Source organism: Chionomys nivalis, chromosome 19, assembly GCF_950005125.1.
Source record: "Chionomys nivalis chromosome 19, mChiNiv1.1, whole genome shotgun sequence".
In the NCBI taxonomy this organism is placed as follows: domain Eukaryota; kingdom Metazoa; phylum Chordata; class Mammalia; order Rodentia; family Cricetidae; genus Chionomys; species Chionomys nivalis.
In genome coordinates, this window is record NC_080104.1 from 20901474 (window position 1) to 20923874 (window position 22401).

The window sequence follows — 22401 nt, forward strand, 5'->3', positions numbered from 1 at the left end:
ACTGGAGAATTCTGGAGACAAATTAATAAAGCTTTGAACTGGACAGTGACATTATTCTATGTTTATCTATTTTCCTCCTGCTAAATCAATGTTAGCTTTTAATATATTTTACTTAACAATTCTGAACCAATATGATTCAGAAATGTTTTAAATACACAGTAGAAACATGCCACACTTGAATAGAATTATGAAAATACATATAAATTCTGTATGAAAAGCAACTAATGGAACCATGTCACAGGTATGTGCCATGTATATACCACACAGCTGCCCCCAGAGGTATCCATACACTTAAAATAAGAACTATTAAGTTAAGAAAACTGTGTGGGTAGGAAGCCCATTCAGAATTAGGGTTCCTTTTGCCATCACCATTATCATACTTAAATTGGTAATAAAAATAATAGCTCAATTTTAATCCTTTAAACTCTCCGGAGGCTGTTCCCCTCCTCTAGTCAGTTTTAATTATGTAAATATCTCAGGTCACATGACAGAGATAGGGAGGGCAAGCAGGGCTGCTTTACTAAGCATTTTCTGGTCAAAGTGTGATGTTTCAATACAGTCTATGAAATAAAACAGACTTCCGGATCACTGTGTATTTACAAGACTGAGGAGGCTTTTAGACGACACAGGACACACGGGACTCCTCTGAATGGACCCACATCATTCAGGAGGCCTTTTGCAGGCACAAACAGAACTTTCAAAGCAGACCAAAGCAGGAAGGAGAGGAAATACCAGTTTCTTTCTGGGCCTCCCTCTTCGCTGCTTGGCTTTCGGGGAACACAGACACATCTGAAAATGTTCCTGCAAGGCAAGGGAGAAGAAGACAGACTCAGTCAGCTGGAGATAACCAGGGGTTCAGCAAGCTGCCAAATCTGAGCAGGGCTTTAAGGTGGCTCAATTCTGTTCAGCAACGCAGGTAAGCAAGACACTTGTCACCTTCAGCATTTCCCACCCGTGATCTCTGAGTCCCTTGTGGAACTTTATTTAAATAATTAAGGTAAAAGTCAACTCTAAGAGATCATTGTAACAGCCAGGCTTTGCCAAATCTTTCTTAGGCCAGTCTGGGAATTCCAAAAGTGAGGAGTAGGAAATTTCCAAAGAGGAAGTAATGGAGAGAAAGACCAGTTTCAGGAATCATGCTCTGATTAAATCTTTCTGTATAAATTCTATAGGATCACAGCTTAATTGTACTTTTGGTTTCTTATTTATTTTCAAGACAGTTACTCATTATGAAGCCCAGACTGGGTTAGAACTAACTATATACCCCCAAACTGGCCTCAGGTTTATGGTAATCCTCCTGCTTCGGCCTCCTAAATACTAGGATTATAGGTGAATTGCCACAAGCAACTTGGAAGTTGCTTGTTTGTTTTTTTTTTTTTTTTTAGAATCAGGCAGTTTCCCTATAACTTAATATTCAGTATCACAGGAATCCAGAAAGCATCCATGAGAAACAAGTCTGCAAGAAATGCTACTGTATTTTCTTCAGTGCAGGGCAAGTGCAGTAAATTCTGCACAGGCTGTGAAGATGCAAGTGTGGACTTCTACAGGAGGAACAGTCACCCTTGAGACTGACACCTGCGAAGACTGTCCTGCGAAGACTCATACCGGTGCTTTAGCTCCTAATTTGTAAAAAGCTGGCTCTGCTACTTTTGTTTTTTTCGTTACTGCTAGGATTTTTTTATATATATAAATAGATACCCATTTGCCCAATAAGTTATGTAACCTTGGAACCTTTGATCTTTACTAGATAGGTTATCTCTGTAGTAGTTACATACAGATCAAGGAATCTGAACTTACTGCACATAGAACCTATAAAAGATTTCTTGACTGTGTATTTACAGAAAAAAATAAAAGCAAAAAATAAACAAGCAAAATACTTAACATTCACACGAACTAGAGTCCCAAGCCCTCCGAATTTTTCAATTCTCACATTTCCCCTCTAAAATGTGAGGGTTGCATTTAATACTCATTGAAACAGTTTTTATTCATTATTTCTTAACTCCATTTACAGAAAGTAGTAAATGTATTCACGTTTATATGTGCTGCCATCCAATCTGACATTCAACTACAACTTTTTGTAGATCTTAATACTTTCCTGATCAGAAGAGGGAGGGGTTAGAGAGAGCAACAGGACATGAAAACTGCCAAAATTCTTCTAAATATCTGTCTGAAATCAAGAGTTATAATGAAAAACTAAATTATTTTTAAATAGATAAATTTGATAGGAAAATATTTTATGTGGATGGGTTAAAATTTATTATAAAATGCCAAATAAATACTAAAATAAATAATACTAAATAAATAATAAATTAAACAAAATACTTAATAAATAGCTGGATGGAGGTCTTGGCAGATAAAAGCACTTGCCACTTAAACCTGACCAGGCTGGATCCCTGGAAGCAAGACGACGTGGTCCTCGCCTGTAATTCCGGCACTCCTCTGGTGAAGTAGGATGTGCTGTCAGGAGTATCTCTAACAGGAAGCGCATGGTTTAGCTCGTATGAACTAGGATGCCATATGGCAACAGAAACAGTAAGAGGCATACTGTCTCAACAAGGTGGAGGGTAAATCCAATTACCAAATTCAAACATGCAACTATCACACACACACACACACACAAACACACACATGCACACACACAAACACATGGATGAAATGAACCCCATTTGAAAGCATTAACTGCATATATCCCATAATGCCATAATGCTTAATTAATGGTCAACTTGCTTAGTATAGAATCTCCTGGGCAAAGAGTTTCAATGAAGAGTCTGTCTATGACAGGTGGGGAGGCCTGAGGGTGTTCATCTTCATTGCATTCATTGATGGATGAGGGACATCTCAGCCTAGCATGAGTGACACCATTTCATGGACTGGATGGGCCCTGGACCTGATGAGGAGTTAGCTGAGTCCTCGCAAGCATGCACCTGTTGCTTTCTCCTGCCTGCAGATGTAATATAGTTCTCTCTACCTCCTCTGGCTGTGTCTTCCCGCAAGTGAGCACAGTAACTTGAAATTCTGAGCTAGAATAAACTCCTTCTCCCCTAAAGTGCCTTCATGGGGAGTTTTGTCACAGCGCCTAGAAGGAACTGACTTCATGTCTTTACCAGCAAAACCAAGCCACCCTGAGAGACTCCAAAACACTGAATAATGTCTAGGCCTCACTGCTCATTGTAATCTTCATTCTTGCCCAGCTTGACTTGTTAAGAAAGAATTCAAATCTGTGTCTATGAAATTCTATGGAAACTCATTTTTGGGGTCATTCATGAAAAGTAATAGTTCTCCACAACAATCAAGGACCTATTAATCTGGTTCTCTTTTACTCCTCTCTCCTCCCTGCTACCCATGTACTTTTATCTCGCTCCCTCCCTTCCTCCCTCCCTCCATCCGTTATGTCCTCCCTCCTTTTCTTCCTATCTTTTGTTATTAACTCAGTCTCACTATGTACCCTAGGCTATAGGATTGTCTGTTGCTGAACATTTACTGCCTAAACACGCAAATTTTTGGATTAAAATATGAAAGCCACTATGCCTGGTGGATGTTTCTTTGTGGGTTTGTTTTTTGGTTGAGAATTACAGGAGTACAAAAGGAAACTAATCTGGTAGTGCAGATATACCCTCTAGATTTTCATATCGGAGACGACTGTGGCACAAAAATGTCTGTATAAACTACAGTACATACATGTGCTCATGAAACATGAGGAGGAAAAAATGCAGAGCAGAGTCTTTACTTGTGCTAAAGAATAAAGTGAATAGGGGGCAATTTAGAGACAGAGCCAGACCTATGTTAAGGTTGGCTAGGATTCAGGTTAGGTTCAGAACAAACCCGGCATAGGTATTTGCTTCTATCTGAAGTATTTTTTTAATCCACTTTCAGATAAGCACACAAACAACTCTTCCTGCTCGCCACACTGCAGGTGGACACAAATAACCTGCTAGGTTAACACACTGGTCCAGTGGTGGAGCTGAACTGGAATCTCACTCAGAAAACTTCCCCAGGGTGAAAACGTGGCTCAGTAGGTCAATTGTTTGCAGTGTAAACATGAATACCTGATTTCAAAGACCCAAGACTTTTGTAAAACCAAGGACACTGGCATGAGCTGGCCTTGAGATCTGAGGCAGAGACAGGAGAGATCTCTAGATGTCATAGGTCAGCTGGTCGGCACAAGCAGCAGTAAACAACACAGAGAGACATGGTCCCAAACAAGCCTGATGGCAGGGTCCACTCTCGACTGCCTTCTGATCTCCACGCATGTACAGTGGCATGTGCGTGCCTACCCTCCCTGACCCACATGGATGCACTGAATAGTCATCCCTACATCACTCTCTTCAAGGCTGAAGAGATACCATAGAAGGAAGACCGTAAGAACTAAGAAAGGGGCAGAGAGTTGTAGATGAAATATTGTGTTCTGGCTTAATAGAACCATTGCCGGCTTTAATCATCAGCTGCCGTGATTAGCTGAAAGGACACATTAACTTCTATCACAAAAAATGAAAGAAGTCCCAAGATCCTTTCCATCTCAAAGAGACTGTTAATGGGTACCAGGAGTGAAGCCTGCAGATAAAGGCTGCTAGGAGGAGTTCACTAGCCAAACTCTTCATCAAAGAGGCTGTGGGAAGTGTTCTTTCAGTGATGCAGTTAGCCATGGGTTTCCCATGCTCCTGTGAGCAATCCTTCACACAACTCCTGTAAGCAACCCTGATTGTATTCCTTGTTACACAAAACTATACTTGACAGGAATTATCTATTTTCTTCAGTTATTGGTGCCAAACTGTGGTAATATTGGTGTGCTCTTTTCCACTGCGTAGGGTTTTTGTTATTATTATCATTATTTTGTTTTGTTTTGGTATTTTGAGACAGGGTATGGTTATATAGCCCTGGCCTCTCTGGAATTTCCTATATAAAACAACCTTGCCTCAAATTTGATGATTCTCTTATCTTTGTCCCCTGAATGCTGGGATTATAGATTTCTCCAATCATGTGCACATGCGTGCACACACACACACACAAACACACAAACACATTCTCTCTCTCCCATTTAGAAATCAAAAAAACCAATTCTTGTTTCATTTGACATTATAACTGATTGTATTTTAGATGATTTCAAGGATAAAACTTCAGAAACTTTTAGTGCATAGGTTGCAGTTCTAAGGGTTTTAACTACCTGGGAACGTGCAACTACAGGGCAACGGAACATAATTCTAAGGGCTTTTGTGAAAGCTACTGTACGTTGGAAGTTCCACGAACATGTGGGCATTTGACTTTTTGTACACTATCACCACTATTCTATAATCTTTTATTGGCTCTCTACCAGATAGAATGACTTGAACTTGCTTTTTCTGTTGCCAAGATTAGTATCACCTTCAAGTAGATCCATGGGCATTTTTGTTGTATAATTAATACATGATATGGGAATTCAAGAAATTTTGACATCTTAAAATTCAACTAGTGCACCTCTATCTTACCAACAAATAGTTTTGCATTCTGGGAGATTTATCACGGCCTATGAAAGGATACAAATTTATCCATTTATTCACATCTGTGCTGAATGTACTCTAATACATCGGCATTAGCTAAAACCCTCTCTGACCATCTACTGTACTAGATCGAATAACCAGCTCAGTGGGCACTAACTTATAAACTTAACCAATTTTTGGTTAATTAGTTCACAAGGGCAGAGTTGATAAAGATGATTATATTTTTCAATAAACTTTTTATTTACACTTGGACGCTGAACATCCCTAGGGTAAGTGTTCACCTCTGTTTTACAGCAGGTGAGAAACTTCAGTGCGATTCACAGCACTGCAAACTTCAGCTACACCCTGCATAAGGATTTTTCTCAGGTTTGTTCTCAAAGGTCCATAGCCTAATATCTTAGGATCCTGCTTCCACCAATCATAACCAGGCATCTCAGATTACTTGCCTCAAAATCCACAAATCACTATAGGGCATCTTATCTTACCAGCCCTAAGAGGCACGGTTAAGAGGACAGTCTCTGCCACCAGCCAGTCCAAATTTAAATTTAGGCTCTGCCACATACTACTGACTAACCTCTGAGACATGTCTTAATTTTTCTTGGGCTTTGTTTCAAACAGGACCTCCAAACATCATACATCATCGCTGCTGGGAAAGCAATGTGTCATTCTTTATTCTTGCCTTATTCTTGAACACACTACAAGGATATTGTCTTGAGTATATAAACTGAAACATGCAAGGCCAAGGGCAAAGGAGGTACTATTCCTCCTATTATCAAATAAAGAAGCCAGATTTGTTTTGGCCTTTGTCAGAGTGAAGTAATGAAAAGAGAGGAGGGGTCCAGAAGGAAGGGACAGACTTCCAGGGGAAGTGCGGATGTCCAGGGGATTGTTTTCATACTTCCTTTCCTTAAGATGAGTATGCTCTATCCACTGGGGACAGACGAATGCCTCCATAGACTGAGTCATACTAGATTCCTATAACCCCAGTACTGGGAAGCTATGCATAAGAGAGTTCGAGGCCAACCTGGTCTACATAGCTAAACCTCATCCCCAATGAAGAGGAAGACCTAATACCACTGTCACCAAATAAATAGATAGTAAAAAGTATTGACAGGCTGTAATCCAGGGGTTGGGAAGAAGATGAATGTTTCACAGCAGAGCACTTTAAAAATGTCAGGTTCCCTTGGGCCTCCTAAGAAGCTGCTATCAAATTCCCATGAGAAAACTGTTCTCTTCCCCCACCCACAGAGTGAGCTGAAGGTTGCCCATTGTGGGACAGAGAAGCAAGGAGGAAGCCCCAAAGCAGGCAGCCGTACTCTGGATACTGCAAGAAGACTCTTCTCTTTCCTACCCTGGGGCTCAGCACCTGAGTGCCAGCACAATATGGAAGTAGCTAAGAGTATGTGAGCAGACGGTAAATCAACCATAAAGCCCACACTCTAGACAGTGGGTCTAGACCATTGTGTCCTACACTAGGTAGACTGGTCAACAGCAAAAAGCTCTTGCCAAATGTTACACTAAACATTGAAGGATACATACGGGTTGAACATTAGTCTTCTCTCTCTCTCTCTTTTTACTGCTTCATTTTGAGATTATAACTATATCTCTCCTTTCCCTTTCTTCCTCCAAACCCTCCCACATGCCTCTCCCTGCTCTGATTCATATGCATGGCCTCTTCTTCCATTATTTGTTATTACATGCATGTATGTATATTTATGTGCATATATTCCTAAACATAAACTTCTATGTCCATATAATGTTATTTGTATGCATAATTTCAGGGCTGCCCATGAGGCACTGGAATTGGTTTGCTCTTCTCTAGGGAGGACCAAATTTCTGATACCTAGCTTTTCTCAGTCGCCTATAGTTCTCTGTGTAGGGTTGAGGCCACTTGAGCTTTTCTCCCATCCACTTTGGAAGGCCTGGTGGTGTCATCCTTGTTCAGCTCACATGTGGGCCATCTCTGAAATGAATGTAGCTTAAAAGTAAAATTTGGACAGGGACCTCAACCAGAGAGATGAACTCATAGCTGCAGAGTCCATCAGTCTCAAGAAGGCAGTTTTAACATGAAACAGAAGAATAATGTGAAATTTCTGGCTTGAAACTTCTCAATCAAAACAGATTCTTAACAAAAGAGAAAAGCAGTGAATGGAGGGAGAGAGACAGAGAGGAAGGGAGGGACAGAAGAAAGGAGAAAGGGAGAGAGGAAGAGAGGAACAGAGGAAGGGAGAGAGGGAGGGAGAGAAAAAGAAAAGAAAACCGGAGGTCTACCATAGCCGTTACTTACACAAAGCTGAACTCCAGACCATCCCTGGGCAAAACAATAGGAATATTGTAAAATCTTGATCAGCAACTTATCCTTTAATACACTCATTGATCCTTTTCCTAGATGACTGTCTAAGTTTGAGAAGTAAAGCCACGGGATTTTCCTTAGCTTTTGTGAGCATGCCTTCAGTGTGGACACCTCATATAGGTAGGTAGGAAGGCTCAAACTAGCAGGGTAACAGACACAAGACCAGCACACCCTTACTCGGGATGCATGGAGCCTAACGAACATCCCCAGCAGGAAGTAAGCACTTTCTTTAAAAATGGAACTGGAGGAGGAGAAGAAACTGCTGCAAATAGACAGCAAGGATCAATAAGGATAGTCCCTGAGAAATTATGACTTCATATATTCAATGTCCTTAATTATCCTTTAATATTCCTCTTAAAACTTTCTATTTCTCCCCCAAACAAAGGCTATACTTTTAGCAAACATTACACCAAGGAGTATTTTGGCCTTAGGAATGGGGTATGAACATATTTCCATTTGTAGAGATAGTCAACTCTATCCTACACCCCAATATTACATAAACTTGAACAATCTGGGAGACCATTCTTCGCTGGTTAACTTTGCACAGCTGTACTTTATCCATAAAGATGCACATTTCCTGACTTCCTGATGCTAACAGAATGGCCAATGGCTTGCTGTTGTTTAACTGCACTATATTCAAATGAATTATAATTAGATCTGCAGAAGTCATTCCTCTGTAATAAAGTCATTTCTGCCCTTACATCAAACCATCAGAAGTGGTCCATTCCCAGACACAGGCTCTGACTTTGTGAGGCTGATTCCTATCTGGTTAATAAACATTTGATAAATCAATCATTCTCTCTCTTACTCTCTTCCCCCATCAAGCAGATTCCTCTGTGTGTGTGTGTGTCAGAGAGAGAGAGAGAGAGAGAGAGAGAGAGAGAGAGAGAGAGAGAGAGTTCTTTATACAATTTAGGCTACTGGTACTCGCATACTCATGTTCCTAAATATTTTATCTTAATTTTGGATCATGTGTCCAAGGTGTGTTTGCTGGCATCACATCCTCCCAATGTGTAGGTCTGGTGTAGGTATAAGCATAGGTCTTTTGGAGGCTCAGCATTTGCTTCTAGCACATCCTGCATCCTCTGCAGCCCACCCTACTCTCCCTTACAGTCTATGCTCACTTTTTGTTGTTAATGCTTTTAGTTACGTATCTAGGGCACTTGACATATGTGTGGGACACAATCCACAGTAAGCATATGGAGGTCAGAGGATCCCTTTGTGGAGATTTTCTCTCCTTCCATCTTTAAGTGGCTTCCAGAGCCTGAAGTTACATCACCGGGCTTAAAAATGCATTACCACTCATTGACCCCTCCTGTGGGGTCACTCTCTTTTCATCGCAGCAACATACTTTCTTTCTTGGTTCACTGGCCAATACCTGATATGACAGCTATGGTAAGCGCAGCATGAAGCTAGCGGGTCAAAGTGTTTATGCCATTTCAGTCACTGCTTCCTTGAATATTTTCATTCCAGTAAAAAATCAGACTGCTTAATCTTATCCATGACTAATAAACTTGCTGTTCTCACACTATTTCTCATGAATAATATTTAGAAGGTATTTAAAATAACTTTGCTATGCTAATATCATTTTCATTAACATTCTTACATTTAGTGCCATTTCCCAGCAGAGTACTGACACATTTTATCTCCTCAACCCTGTTCCTTCTTCACGATACTATATAGACTCTGGGAAAGTATGGCTTGCTTTTTTGTTTTTGTTTTCCTCAGCTATATATACACATTTTTTTCTGTTTTGTGTTCTGAATTCTATGAACATGGACAAATAAAATCTATCATCTAACTCTTGGGAGATGAACACTTAGACTGCATCGTGCCGAAAGTCCCGGATGAATAGAAAAAGCATTACTGTCAACTTTAAGGAACAATATGCTGCAGTCTCAGGGCCCCGGAGAATGTCATAGCATTAGGGCAAATAGGAACAAGTCTAGGTTGGTTAAGCCCAGCAAAGGCAAAACCCTGAGAGGAAAGATTACATTCTGTCACAAATGTGGTTGGGTATATGAAAGTCTTTAGCTGAGAAATCCTTTCCCTTGAAATGTAAGCACCCCTCAAACAGTGATCTAGGCCTGCATATTTACAGAGTCAAATGAAGATGGTGTGTTTGTGTGCATGTGTGTGCATGTGTGTGCACATGTGGAGGCCAGAGGGTAATCGTAAATATATGTGGATCATTGTGAGCCATTATCTTGGATTTTAAAAAATATATTATTTGGAAAAAATCTATGCATGTGTATATGTGTGAGTGTGTGAGAACATATGTACAGTACTTCTAGGGACCAGAACAAAGCATCAGAATCCCTGAAGCTGGAGCTATAAGGGGTTGATTTAGGTGCTGGGATCCAAATTCCCCTTGTCAAAAAAGCTTTCTTACCTATTGAGCTATCTCTCCACCACCCATCCTGCTTTGCAAGAAAGGCTCTCTCATTGATCTGAAGTTTATCAAGGAAAATTGACTATCTAGTATGTGAACTTGGTCTCGTCTGTCCCCTCTTCCACAATATTTGATATACATGTGCATTCCCATGCCTGGCCATTTAACATGGACTCTGTAGATTAAACCAAGGTCCTCATGCACTGAACCATCTGGCTATCTCCACAACCCCAAAGACGCTCTCAGTATCCATATGATGCCACTGGTAGTCATCACTAAAATATTGTCATACCTAAGACAGAACACACATTTGCAACATGGAGGACAGATTGTCACAGAATTTAGGTTTCTGTTTATCAAGTTTCAAACAAACTGTGAAACTGAAAATTCCACGGTTTGCTATAGATTTAATTGGAAATTGATGAGTCTCACAATGGCCCTTCTCAGAAATAACACTCTAGTAAGTGCTTATGTCTGATGAGCCAATTCATAGACTCTTGGAACTCAATGGGAAGCACAAAGCGAATATCAATTTCTGCAATTAGGGGATCAAGTGAAAAAAACAACAACAAGAATGGCTAAAATTGGAGACCTGCATTGCTTTTAAGAACTATGTTTTATGTAGTCCAGTGTAAATAATGAAACATTACATTTGGGTTTATAGATATATTTTTTGCTAATTGCACATAACAGTTTTCCTGTAGTGATTAGGAATATTTGAGAGAATTATTCAATAATTCTTTTCTTTCTTGAGTTTTATGACTTCAACATTGATATCCCAAAATAAAGCTGAAGGCACTGTTCTGAGTAATATATTTGCATTATTCTGGCTTTTAAAAAATCTGTGGACTCAAGTCATTAGAATCAGCAGAGTACAAGAGCATAGAAAATACAAACAACTTTTAAGGGTAGACCTGACACCCTGCAGCAGATGACTAACATAAAGGAACTAACTGGCATCTCTGTTTCATAATGTGATGTCAGTACATTTATTTTGAAACTTACAAGATGTTTGGGTACATATTATTGCTTCAAGTTTGGAATTTTTTATGGGATTTCTCTATCTGTGAATGTGTGTTGTCTCTGTGTCTACATGAGTTTCTTCTGCTTTTTCCTTGGCTTTTTTTTATTATTTGGTTATTTCTGTCATATACTGACTTGTTTGTTTTTTATTTTGTCTTATTTTATTTTTACCTCTTAGACGCCTATTTTTTTGTTTTTTTCTTTTTGTTTTATTTTCTAATGACAGAAAGAGTATGGATCCAGATGGGAAAGGAGGTAGGAAGGAACTGGAATGCATAGAGGAAGGGGAAACCAAATCAGAATATATTCTATGGAAAAAAAACTTTTTACAGAATAAAAATTAGAAAAAATACCAAGATTAAATGAAAACATTAAATCATTTTTTTCCTTTTTTCATTGATCCAATTTGCTTGATGAAAATTTCAAGTATATAGCACATTGAGTATTCTCACCACACTCTCTCATCTTGCTCTTTTTTTTTTTTTTTTTTTTTTTTTTGGTTTTTTCGAGACAGGGTTTCTCTGTGGTTTTGGAGTCTGTCCTGTCCTGGAACTAGCTCTTGTAATCCAGGCTGGTCTCGAACTCACAGAGATCCGCCTGCCTCTGCCTCCCAAGTGCTGGAATTAAAGGCGTGTGCCACCACCGCCCGGCTTCTCATCTTGCTCTTAATCTTGCTTATCTTTAGAAAAAGCATTCTACGCCTTGTATAAATGTAATAAAACTGTATATAAGTAATGTAAATCGCAGTGGGACAGGCACAAATAATAAGAATCAATATTCAAAATACTAAAACTACAGACTGGTCAATCAACCTTTAGAAAATGCTTGCGTTGTCAGCAGTAAAAGAAGCATACACCACTTAAACAATATATGCAGCCATGCAAACCTTCACTTTTATATATCTCAAGGATGGAGCAAAAGCCTTTCTGAGGGACACTTGTCAATGTGTAGCAACAGCTTCAAACGCTTACGTTCATGACTTCTTCAAGATGATTTTAATAAAATAATATAATGGTATGTTTCATAGACACAGAATATTGAATGCATTTTAGATGTCATATCATATCTATGATACAAAACATTATGCATTTTTAAGGGTATTAAAGTAAAATAAATTTATTTTCTTCACATTTTAAGATAATGAATATGCTCTGTGAAAACTCAGAGGGAATTATCTTTCTTTTTTCTCTCTGTCTTTGGGTAAATAAAGTTGACTAAGTAAATTGCAGTGGTACAATGAGTGCATCCATCTCCAGAACAGTTCAACAGTGACTACCAGAATCTTTAGATGTTCCCTCTGCTCTCCTCAGTTAGTGCTCTCTATCTCCTTAAAACCTGGAAGTTCCTAGTTCTTCACTTTGCACAGTCTCAGATGTTCTAGGTACTATAAGACGGAAGCCTGTTGAAGCCCTTTGAGTTACATATTTTACTTAATAGAATGCTTTTTGAGACCGAATTCACCGAGGTTGGGGTGCAGGTCAATATCTTTCCCCTTTTTACTGCTAATCAGTAGGGGACAATGTATGCTGTAGTTTCTTTTTTCACTCACCAGGTGACACATGGCTCAGCTCTCTCAAGAATTTGGTTTATTATGAATAAAATTACTATGAATATTTGCATGGAAGTATGCAATCACAAACTTTTAATTATTTTTCTTCCTTACTCCCACCTTGCCTTGAGACTGAGCTTCAGTACCAGGCTGGCCTAAAACTCAAAACCCTCTTGGTGGTAGATCTATCAGGGGGCCACACCCTGGATGAAACCCCACTCTCCTTCCCAAGCATTCATCTGTTGTCAGTCGCTCTGCAATTCAAGGCTGAGTCTAATGAGGTGAGAAGGAATTACAGAATTTTGTCACCAAGCCTATCTTTATTAAGTGTGTTGTATTTAAAAGTTTAGTTACTGGTAGACATATTTTAATTTAAAAAAAAATTGACACTCTCGTCTCCAAAGTAGCTTATCAGTTTATATTTTCAGCATAAATACAACGGTGTCCAACTGAACCACACTCTCTTTCACTTGGTACCTTTCTTTCAATGTTTTATACCGAGGAGGGGTTAGTGAGTATCCTTGTGGCCTCCCATCTCATTAATGACAGAGGGGGTATACATCTTTCCATATGAGATTTCCCATTTCTCGCTTGTTCAAGGAGTAGTCTGCTCAAACAGTTTGCCTGTTAAAGAGTGATGCTTTCTGGTTTATTATTTAGTCAATTTTGGTGCTCTTTTTTGCATTAGAAATGTGTCTCATCATGTTTTCTTTTCTTTTTCTTTGTTTTGGCTAACTTTGTGGTTTGCAATCATTTTTCTGAACAGTGTCATCCAAAGAACAGAGTTTTAGTTTTGACGATATTAATCAGTTGTTTTCCTTTTTAATGTTTCAATGTTTCTGTGTCCATTCCAATAAATTGTTGCCTAATTGAAAGTCAAAATATTTTCTCTTGTGTTTTCTTCAAGTTATTTTCTGGATTTAGTCATATTTAGGTTTTTAGTACATCCTGAGTAAATTTTTATGCAGAGTATCAAATAGAGATGTAAAGTAGCCCGTCCACTTGTCAACAGGGACTCAGTTGTTTCACTAATGACTTAAGTTGGCACTTTCAAAATAAATTTTTAAAAGTTGAAATATATTTACATCACTTTCCCCATTTTCTTCCTCCCTCCACCTCCTTCCATTGTTTCCCCTTGCATGCTCCTAAGTTGTTGGTTTCTTTTTCTTTGATTACTATTGTCATGTATGTGTGCCTGCCTGTGTCTGTGTATATACATACATGTAAACATCAATATATAAATAGAGCATGTTGAGTGCATTTAGTGTGGCTTGTATATTTAGTTTCAATACCGAACACTTTGCTTCATGCCGGGCGGTGGTGGCGCACGCCTTTAATCCCAGCACTTGGGAGGCAGAGGCAGGCGGATCTCTGTGAGTTCGAGACCAGCCTGGTCTACAAGAGCTAGTTCCAGGACAGGCTCCAAAACCACAGAGAAACCCTGTCTCGAAAAAAACAAAAAACAAACAAAAAAAAAAGTTTTTCATACCCATTTAATAAACTCATGTCTTTAAAATTTGTTAATAATGTATAGAAATGCACACTGATTTTAGGAGAATGCTTTTATTGAACGGTGCATTAAAATGTTAATGATACCTGGTGAAGTGTGTATTAAAACTTTGAAGATCAAGAAAATCAAAGGATTGTGTACACACAGGTCATATCAAAAAATGCATACCTGCAGAAGTTACTATTTTGAACATATATAGATTATTTTATTTGTGTGTAGGTGTAGGTGTCTATGTATGTGTGTGCTATCTATTCATAGTAGTGTGGATGTGTGCACACGAATATAAAGGTAAATGTGCTTGTATCTGTAAGCTTTGGGTATCCACCTTTCTCTGCTTACCTTCTGCCCTGGGGTTACACATATACGCCAACATGCCCCACTTTCATGTGGGTCCAGGGAATTCAAATTCATGTCCTCATGTTTGCAAGGCAGTCATTTTAGGGAAGAGCTACTTCATGGGTGATTTTAATTTCCTATGTGCACATGAATTTTCCTTTTCAACTAGATATAAATTATAAAGATTTTTTTTATATTTTATTCATTTAAATGTTTGACTTAATGCTCCCTCAGAGTTTCTGTCTCTATTTAAATCATGGAGGAAAGGGAATATAACTACATTGATAACTAAAACTTAGATACAGAATAATATGTGTAAAAGGGAAGAAATGTCAGCTTAACAGCTTATCAGTATTAAAACCAGCATCAGACCACATTTGACAACTGTGATGCTAAATTTAATACTGTGAAGGAACAGACTCAGTGTTTTAGAGTTAACTCAAATGTTCTCAATGGAGCACACACCTTAAAAAAAGTCAATGGATGATTTAGGCACATAATTCTATTCTGCGATCACATGCACTTTCTATTTTGATGTAGTTTCAGCTTCCCCTGTTCACGCATTCAACTAGGAGGAATGTTTTCTTTTTTTCATAGTGCATATAATTAATGTGAAGTATTCATGAACAATAGTTTTCTATATACATATATTTGTAAAGTGTTTTTTTAGATTCAACACTTCGACTTCCTTATCACCTCCCTTTTCCTGTCCTCTATGAGTGACGGCTTTGCTGGGGCAGAGCTTCCTTCTTCAGGCATTTCTGTTTTGCACTCAGTGTTAGTGACATAAATCAGCTTTCTCCCTCTCTCTCCTTCTCTCTCTTTCTCTTTCTCTCTCTCTCTCTGTGTATGTGTGTGTGTGTTCCTTCTTGACTAATATACTAGATACCACAGTTTCTAGGAAAAATTAAAGCATGGCAAACATTATAATTTGTAACAAGTGTAATAAGAGCTACAAAGCAAAGACAAGTAAAAATAACGTTTAAGCCCAATTCAAGTACTGCCTGAGGCTCCCTCCACGGGGATCACTGATTAGTAAAATTATATTTCTTTTGAGTGTTTTTATTATTAAAAGAGGGCGCTTCACTCGTTAATCCTGCAAAATAATCTTTGATAAAGTGTTTTAGATGTCTATCTCATCCCTTACTAAAATGCCAGTTGCTGAAATACTGGGGACATTTGATGAATGTTGCTATTGTTTTCATCGTAATAGTGTTTGTCATGTGAAGGAGAGAGCAGCCACACCAGAAACAGTGATAGATTAGGCTGGATCAATATGTCTAATTCCTAAGCAAAATACGCTAACCTCAGCAGAGGTAAAGGAAGAAAAGAGGAACATGCAGAGGAAAATACGATAGTGTTTCGTGTGGTGTCATTAATAATTTAGAAAAGTTGGACATTCTCTGTCTGTTGCTATTAGAATATTTAAATAAATTATAACATATCTGACAGTGGAATGTTGTAGAAACATTAAATGAAGCAGGGCAAAAAGAACACTTACTAATGTAAACATGTCATGAAGAGTTTGCCTTGATAATATGTAAAGGAAGAATTAGGATCAAATTTTAAAATAATATGATTTTACTTAATGAGAGCTTCCTTTTGAATGAATACATTATATTTACACAAGCTTGCACATTTCTTCAGGTTCATTTATTACAATTCCACTTCTGCAAATACCTTTTGCATAATCCTTCTCGCCATCAGGGGATTAATGGGGAAGGCTCAACTGTAGGGCTATGCCACAGCAAACTGAATTTTTACTCAGCATATGGCCTGCGCTGACAGAGTCAACATCTGGTAAAGTTTTGATGAGAATCATGAAAGAATTATACATGTTCACATCTTAAAATACTCTGGCTTATGTAAGTATTTTTACAATGCCAGGCATATTTAACTAACTTTGAACTTTGAGATCGGCCACAATTTGAGTCAGTGCCCTGCCAGTTAAGAACTTTTCCTGAATAGGCGAAAACTTTGTTGGTCAAATCATTTATGCTTCAAATCTTTATCTATTAAATATACAAGAAAAAAGTACTTTGACACAGAGTTGTTGTGAGTTAAATGAGGAAAAACAAGGAAGATCAAAGAAGATGTATGTTTTATGCCTCTATAACAGTGTGTGTTCAATGAAGAACAAAAAATAATCACACACACACACACAAACACAAGGTGGGAATTATGTACCTTGAAAAATGTATATACATACAACAGTTAATGCACGTTCAATTAATTCCTGGGTTGCAGACGGGGAGGAGCTAAATGAGACCATAGTTTGTTTGGTGAGAGTGGCAATAGCAGTTTACAATATGGTAGTGCAGCAGATCTTCACAAATATGAACCTCCGTCAAGCTAGGTTGCGCTCTCACCTGCTAAAGAAATGCTGAATTTTATTTCTCTGATTTTTAGTAGGTAAGTATCCCTCATTCACTGTAAGGCATTAGGATGAAAATGACTACGTTTAATGTCAGTTGGAAAATGTGTTCAGACAACTTAGTAGGATTTCACTTAAACTACTTCCCTATAATGCTATATAACTCCAAAAATTCTCTGATTTACTCAAAACTAATGAGAAATCCAGTGTCATTTGTTAGTATAGGTATACAAAAAATAATGAGAAAAAATCATTTCATTACTGAAGATAAAAGTGTACCTGTTGATTTTGGCAGGTGTGACAAATATTCAGGTTTCTTTTCACACCTAGAAGTCCCTCTCTGTTTCACAGTGAGTGTGAGTCTAATAAGACAAACAGACCAAAGGAACTGTTGCAGGTTTTGTTTCCAACACTGAAAAATCATGAGCATGCAGTCCTTCTGGTGTTATGCTATATAATGCATGTGTACATACAAACACACACACACACACATACTCACACACACATACACACAACGAACGAAAAAAATAGCAGAGAATACTATCAAGCCAAATCTTAAAAACAACAATAAAAAACAGTGAACGCTATTTTATGTTGGCAGCAAGGAATGACTTAAAATATTTGAAATGTTCCAATAGGTAACAGGGTTACGATTTGTTTAAGAGATTTTTAAAAAACTAAGTAGCATTAATAAAATGAATCAAATACTTTCAACACCTAAAAAGCACATCTGCAATTAAAGAGGAACTTCAGTAAAAAATTTGATTAGATTAGATCATTTACAAATGTTACTGTCTGGATACTGTTACGGTGTTTTCCTAGACCCATGGAGCTGAGCTGATGTCTCCTGTATGGTGGCCTTGTTTCTGGGTGACATTTGAGAGGGTGGGCCTGAAGGAGAGGTGCTAAGTCATGGTGCATGAAGTGGTTCTGCAGGATCTCTTTGGTAGTTCTTGAAGACAGGCTATTATGAAAGTCACATCCTTGACCACCCTATCCCCAGCAGGGCTCAGGACTTGATTGTTTTTCAGATAATCCCATAATGATGCTACGCCTTTGTTCGCTCCAGAATTCAAATAAGAATCATTGCTTTATGCCTAATTTTGACCTTAGGATTTTCCTAATGTTGATCTGAGTAAGCTTCCTTTTCTTTATAAACAATTTGTGTCAAGTATTTTGGTGTAATAATGAAAAGTATCAAAGTACATAAACAACTATGAGGTCAAACAATACAATGAATTTTAACCAAACAATCCACTATTTACTAAATTCATTTTTACTTCCCAGGGAACACTGGGTGAGGAGGTTAACAGTATTCAAGGGTATTCTCAAACTTTCCATGACAAAAAAAAACCCTGAAAATATTACATACAATTAATAATAGGTGAAAACACTGTAGATACCACTTTCAAAATTGTTACTATGTCTGCCAAAAATGCTACTCCACAGTGCTTAATTCTAGCCTAGGAAACTTCATGACTTACTCTAGACCCAACTGAGTGTTCAATGGTTTTCATCTGTAAACTACGACAGGCAGTATAGTTGTGAGGATTCAGTATCTACACAGTCATTTTTACCCATTCTTTTCTTATCAGTGTTGCCTGGGGAAATCCATGCTGTCCACCTGTCCCATGCTGTCACAGCTGTCTGTCCCTGAACACTCAAAACAGATTCATACGAAGCATAAGTGGACCCCAAGTCTCCGCTCCATAGTTTAATGGTAAAAACCACACAAAAGGGAAATGACCAAAAAAGAACACAAACAGTGGAAGGCAGATATAACTTAGCTTGAGTATCATTTTGCAGATGAGAACATTCAAGTCCACAAGCATCAAGTACACACCACTTCACACCCTACAGTGATTAGGAGTAAATTGTAAATACTATCTTAAAATATTTATGCTAGTAATAAGAGCTCTGTGCTATTAACGGTACTGGTTTGCAGCTTCTGAGTATAAAAGCATTCAAAACCAGAAATAATTTGAAAAGGTTAGGCAAGGACTAGCCTATAGCTGAGTGGGTAAAGACAGCCTGTTGCCAAGCTGGGCAGCTTTTGTTCTATTCTGACTTGCACTGTGGAAAGAACAAATAGACACCATCATGTTGTCTGCTGACCTACATACACATGTCATGGCAAGTGCACACATGAGTACACACATGCATGCACATACGTGTAATGTACACAATTTTAATATGCAAAGGACGTACGATGACCATTTATGTGACTTGGTGTTTCTGTCCCTTTTAGTACCTTCATACCAAAACCTGTTATCAGTAATATCAGTTGTTAAAGGGCTGTGGATTTGCTGCATCATTGTATCCGTATGAAGGATGCTACCTGGAAAATGATCATGGTGTTAAAACAATATGGAACATTGAAACTGATCACCATCCACTGATACTATTAAATATGAAGTTTAAATGTAAAATTACAACTACTTAAATCACAGAACTAGAACTAATTATAGAAAAAGTTTCTCCCACATCTGTGTTGCAGTGGGTCCTGGGATAGGAGATGCTGGGCATGTTGGGAGCATTTAGTGAAATGCATTTTTGCTATATGGTAGCAGAGTGTTTCATTATTGTAACAATATTTAACATTCTAATAATGCCTTTGCGGAATATCAATGAGCATATGAAGTCGAACACCTTGTCCACAGACTCTGATCAGTGAATTCATAGTTTCTTGAGATTGCTAAAATGAATGTCAGTTACAAAGGATGTCCTACCTTAAGAAATAATTTTTCTCATTGTCTTCGTGAGATGAAGAAATAATGCACGGAATACAAAACTATATACAATTTGTTAAATTGGCTTTCATAATGACTGTCTGATATAAATCACTGTAGGGCCAATGCTGAGAAACAATTATTATTCAAAGAAGAGTGTTGCTAGCTCAATTGGCACTTACAAAAACATTGGTATTGCTTATTAGAAAGCAATAATAATGGTTTCTAGGGAATAAATGAATACAAATAAAAAGGCATTGTAATACTTTGAAGGTTTGAGGATGAGTCAAGTTGAAATCATTTTCATGCTGAATTTACAACGAAATTATTTTCCAGGATATCAGTTATTAAGTGATAAAATATATTTAAAGATACCAAAGGAAGAGATAATGTAAGACAATTATTTAAAATCACTCACAGCCCAGTCAGCTCCTGGCAATAGGAACACACCTCATTATGGTACCCTCAAGAAATCCCAATGCGAAGTTTGTCGAAGACCCACAGAAACTCCCTTCCCAGGAGGTTCCCCAAAGACCATGTTAGCATTTGATGTCCTCATTCTTTCCAATATACTCACAGTGTGAACACTGTTCCCTCGAGGAATAAAATATGCTGTAGGGATCCTACCGCCAACTTTACATACACCACGGTGGATTTTCTGTGTGCCCAGCCTCTAGTATTCCCCTTTCAGATGCTTGGTCTATAAATGCTTTCAGTTAAGTGTTGCTTTGAAACATTATTTTGCAAAAGAGAGGGAGAGAAGAAAAATATCATAAACCAGGTATGGAAATTTACAGCTGTGATCCCACTACTTAGAAGGTGTGGGCCAGAGGATTGCCCAAGTGCAAAGCTAAAAGGGCTCCAACACAGGACCTTGTTTGAAAGCACTACAGCGCGAATGAAAAAGCCCCATTTTCTGTTTTACAATGTGACTTTGTAAATGTAGAGTGTTTAAAATCTAACATTCTTATCTCAACTTGAACCCTCACATTTAGGGATTTTAGCCTTATCATGCTTTCAGCTGAATATTTACATGATTTATTTTGTATTTGCTTTAATTTTTTGAGATATAAATAATTACATGATTTTTCCTTCCTTTTCCTCCTTCTCATATACCCCACTTTGCTCTCTTTTAAATTCATAGCTTTTGAAAAATTGTTGTTACATGTATATACGTATACAGGATAGTTATATATTCCTAACTATAAACTGCATAATGCTATTTGAATGTGCATTTTCAGGGTTGAACTTATATTTAAACATTATATTGAATTATAAAAAACAAAATTAAAATACCCTCTTATTCAAAATGTCTTAATACTGTTTTTGGTCTGTTTGTTTATTAATGGTTCTGATATGCTAATGTTTACATCAAACTATTAACTCCTATCTCCTTTATCTTTACCATTCCACTGTGGCTATCGTATCTAGGATGTTTGCATTCCTGTTATATAACCTTCCATATTAAAGATTGCAGCACTGTCTTCTGGAACTCAAAAGACAGCAGGGAGTATTTTGTTAGTTCAATAGCAAAGTGCATCAGAACTTTTATTCTTGCCAAATCCTACAGAAGCTGGGATGGCCTCGGCTACTGACAACTGTAGTTCTTCCACTGTGCGTCCCAGTGTTCACATTTTTGGGGGGGGGCAGCACTTGTATACATCATACATTTATTAGTGAATATCCCTCTGAAATCAGCAAGAATATTAAAAAAATAATGATTGCACTACTTCGTCAAGCAGAACTAGCAACTTTCATTTTAAAAAAGTACAAATCTGTTAAAAATTTCAATCTGTATACACATATATAATACAATATACTAGTTATGTTAAATGCTACAAACCAATGTGAGTCCAGTGGGATGGAAAAAAACACACATTTAAGCTTTAAGAACCATTTTCTCTATATATTAGCATTTTCTCAAATACGTACATGGGAAAAATGAGGTAACCATAAGATGTGCAAGGAACAGGGCTCCCAAATCACATGTGTTTATATATATATGTGTGTGTGTAATTACATATATATGTAATGTATGTAATGCTTTAGCTGTTCACTAATGGGCTGTGTTCACTTTTTTTTTTTTTTTTTTTTTTTTGGTTTTTCGAGACAGGGTTTCTCTGTGACTTTGGAGGCTGTCCTGGAACTAGCTCTGTAGACCAGGCTGGTCTTGAACTCACAGAGATCCGCCTGCCTCTGCCTCCCGAGTGCTGGGATTAAAGGCGTGCGCCACCATCGCCCGCCTGTGTTCACATTTTATAGGAGATGAACAACCCTGGGAAAAGCTGAAGATCTGCGTGCCACAAGCAATACACAGCCACAGCTTCATTTTGTTAGAGTCAAGTGGTACTTCCTAAATCCACCAGCAGTGAGGTGAAAACTGTTTACTCCCTGAGACAACAGGAATAGAAAAAGGCCCATTAGTGAACAGCTAAAGCATTACCTCAAATCAAACATCCTCTGCATGCCGCCCCCAAGGGGGAAGGGCTAAAAAAAAGCCCACCCCAGAACATGTGGTGCCTGAAGAAACTCGGAGGGGTTGAGTGGTTAGTTTCCTGGATGCTGGTACTCATGTTGTAGATCCCATCGAGCTGCAGATGTTAAACACGGTTGATGCTCTACATGTTAATGAGACCTTAATAAAACCATTTAAAAACAAAC

At 38.1% G+C, this 22401-nt stretch overlaps 1 protein-coding gene across 30 annotated transcripts in view; it reads right to left on the reverse strand.

The window, feature by feature from the left end:
• Rims1 (regulating synaptic membrane exocytosis 1) overlaps positions 1-22401 on the reverse strand; it is a 454154-nt gene that overhangs the window by 290379 nt on the left and 141374 nt on the right. For 24 of the 30 annotated variants that reach the window (XM_057794788.1, XM_057794785.1, XM_057794793.1 and 21 more), the window contains one exon: positions 733-801. The exons of the other annotated variants lie outside the window; for them this stretch is intronic. In XM_057794788.1, the coding sequence (XP_057650771.1) occupies positions 733-801 (69 nt within the window). The remainder of the gene's footprint in view (positions 1-732; positions 802-22401) is intronic. 30 annotated transcript variants of the gene reach the window in all.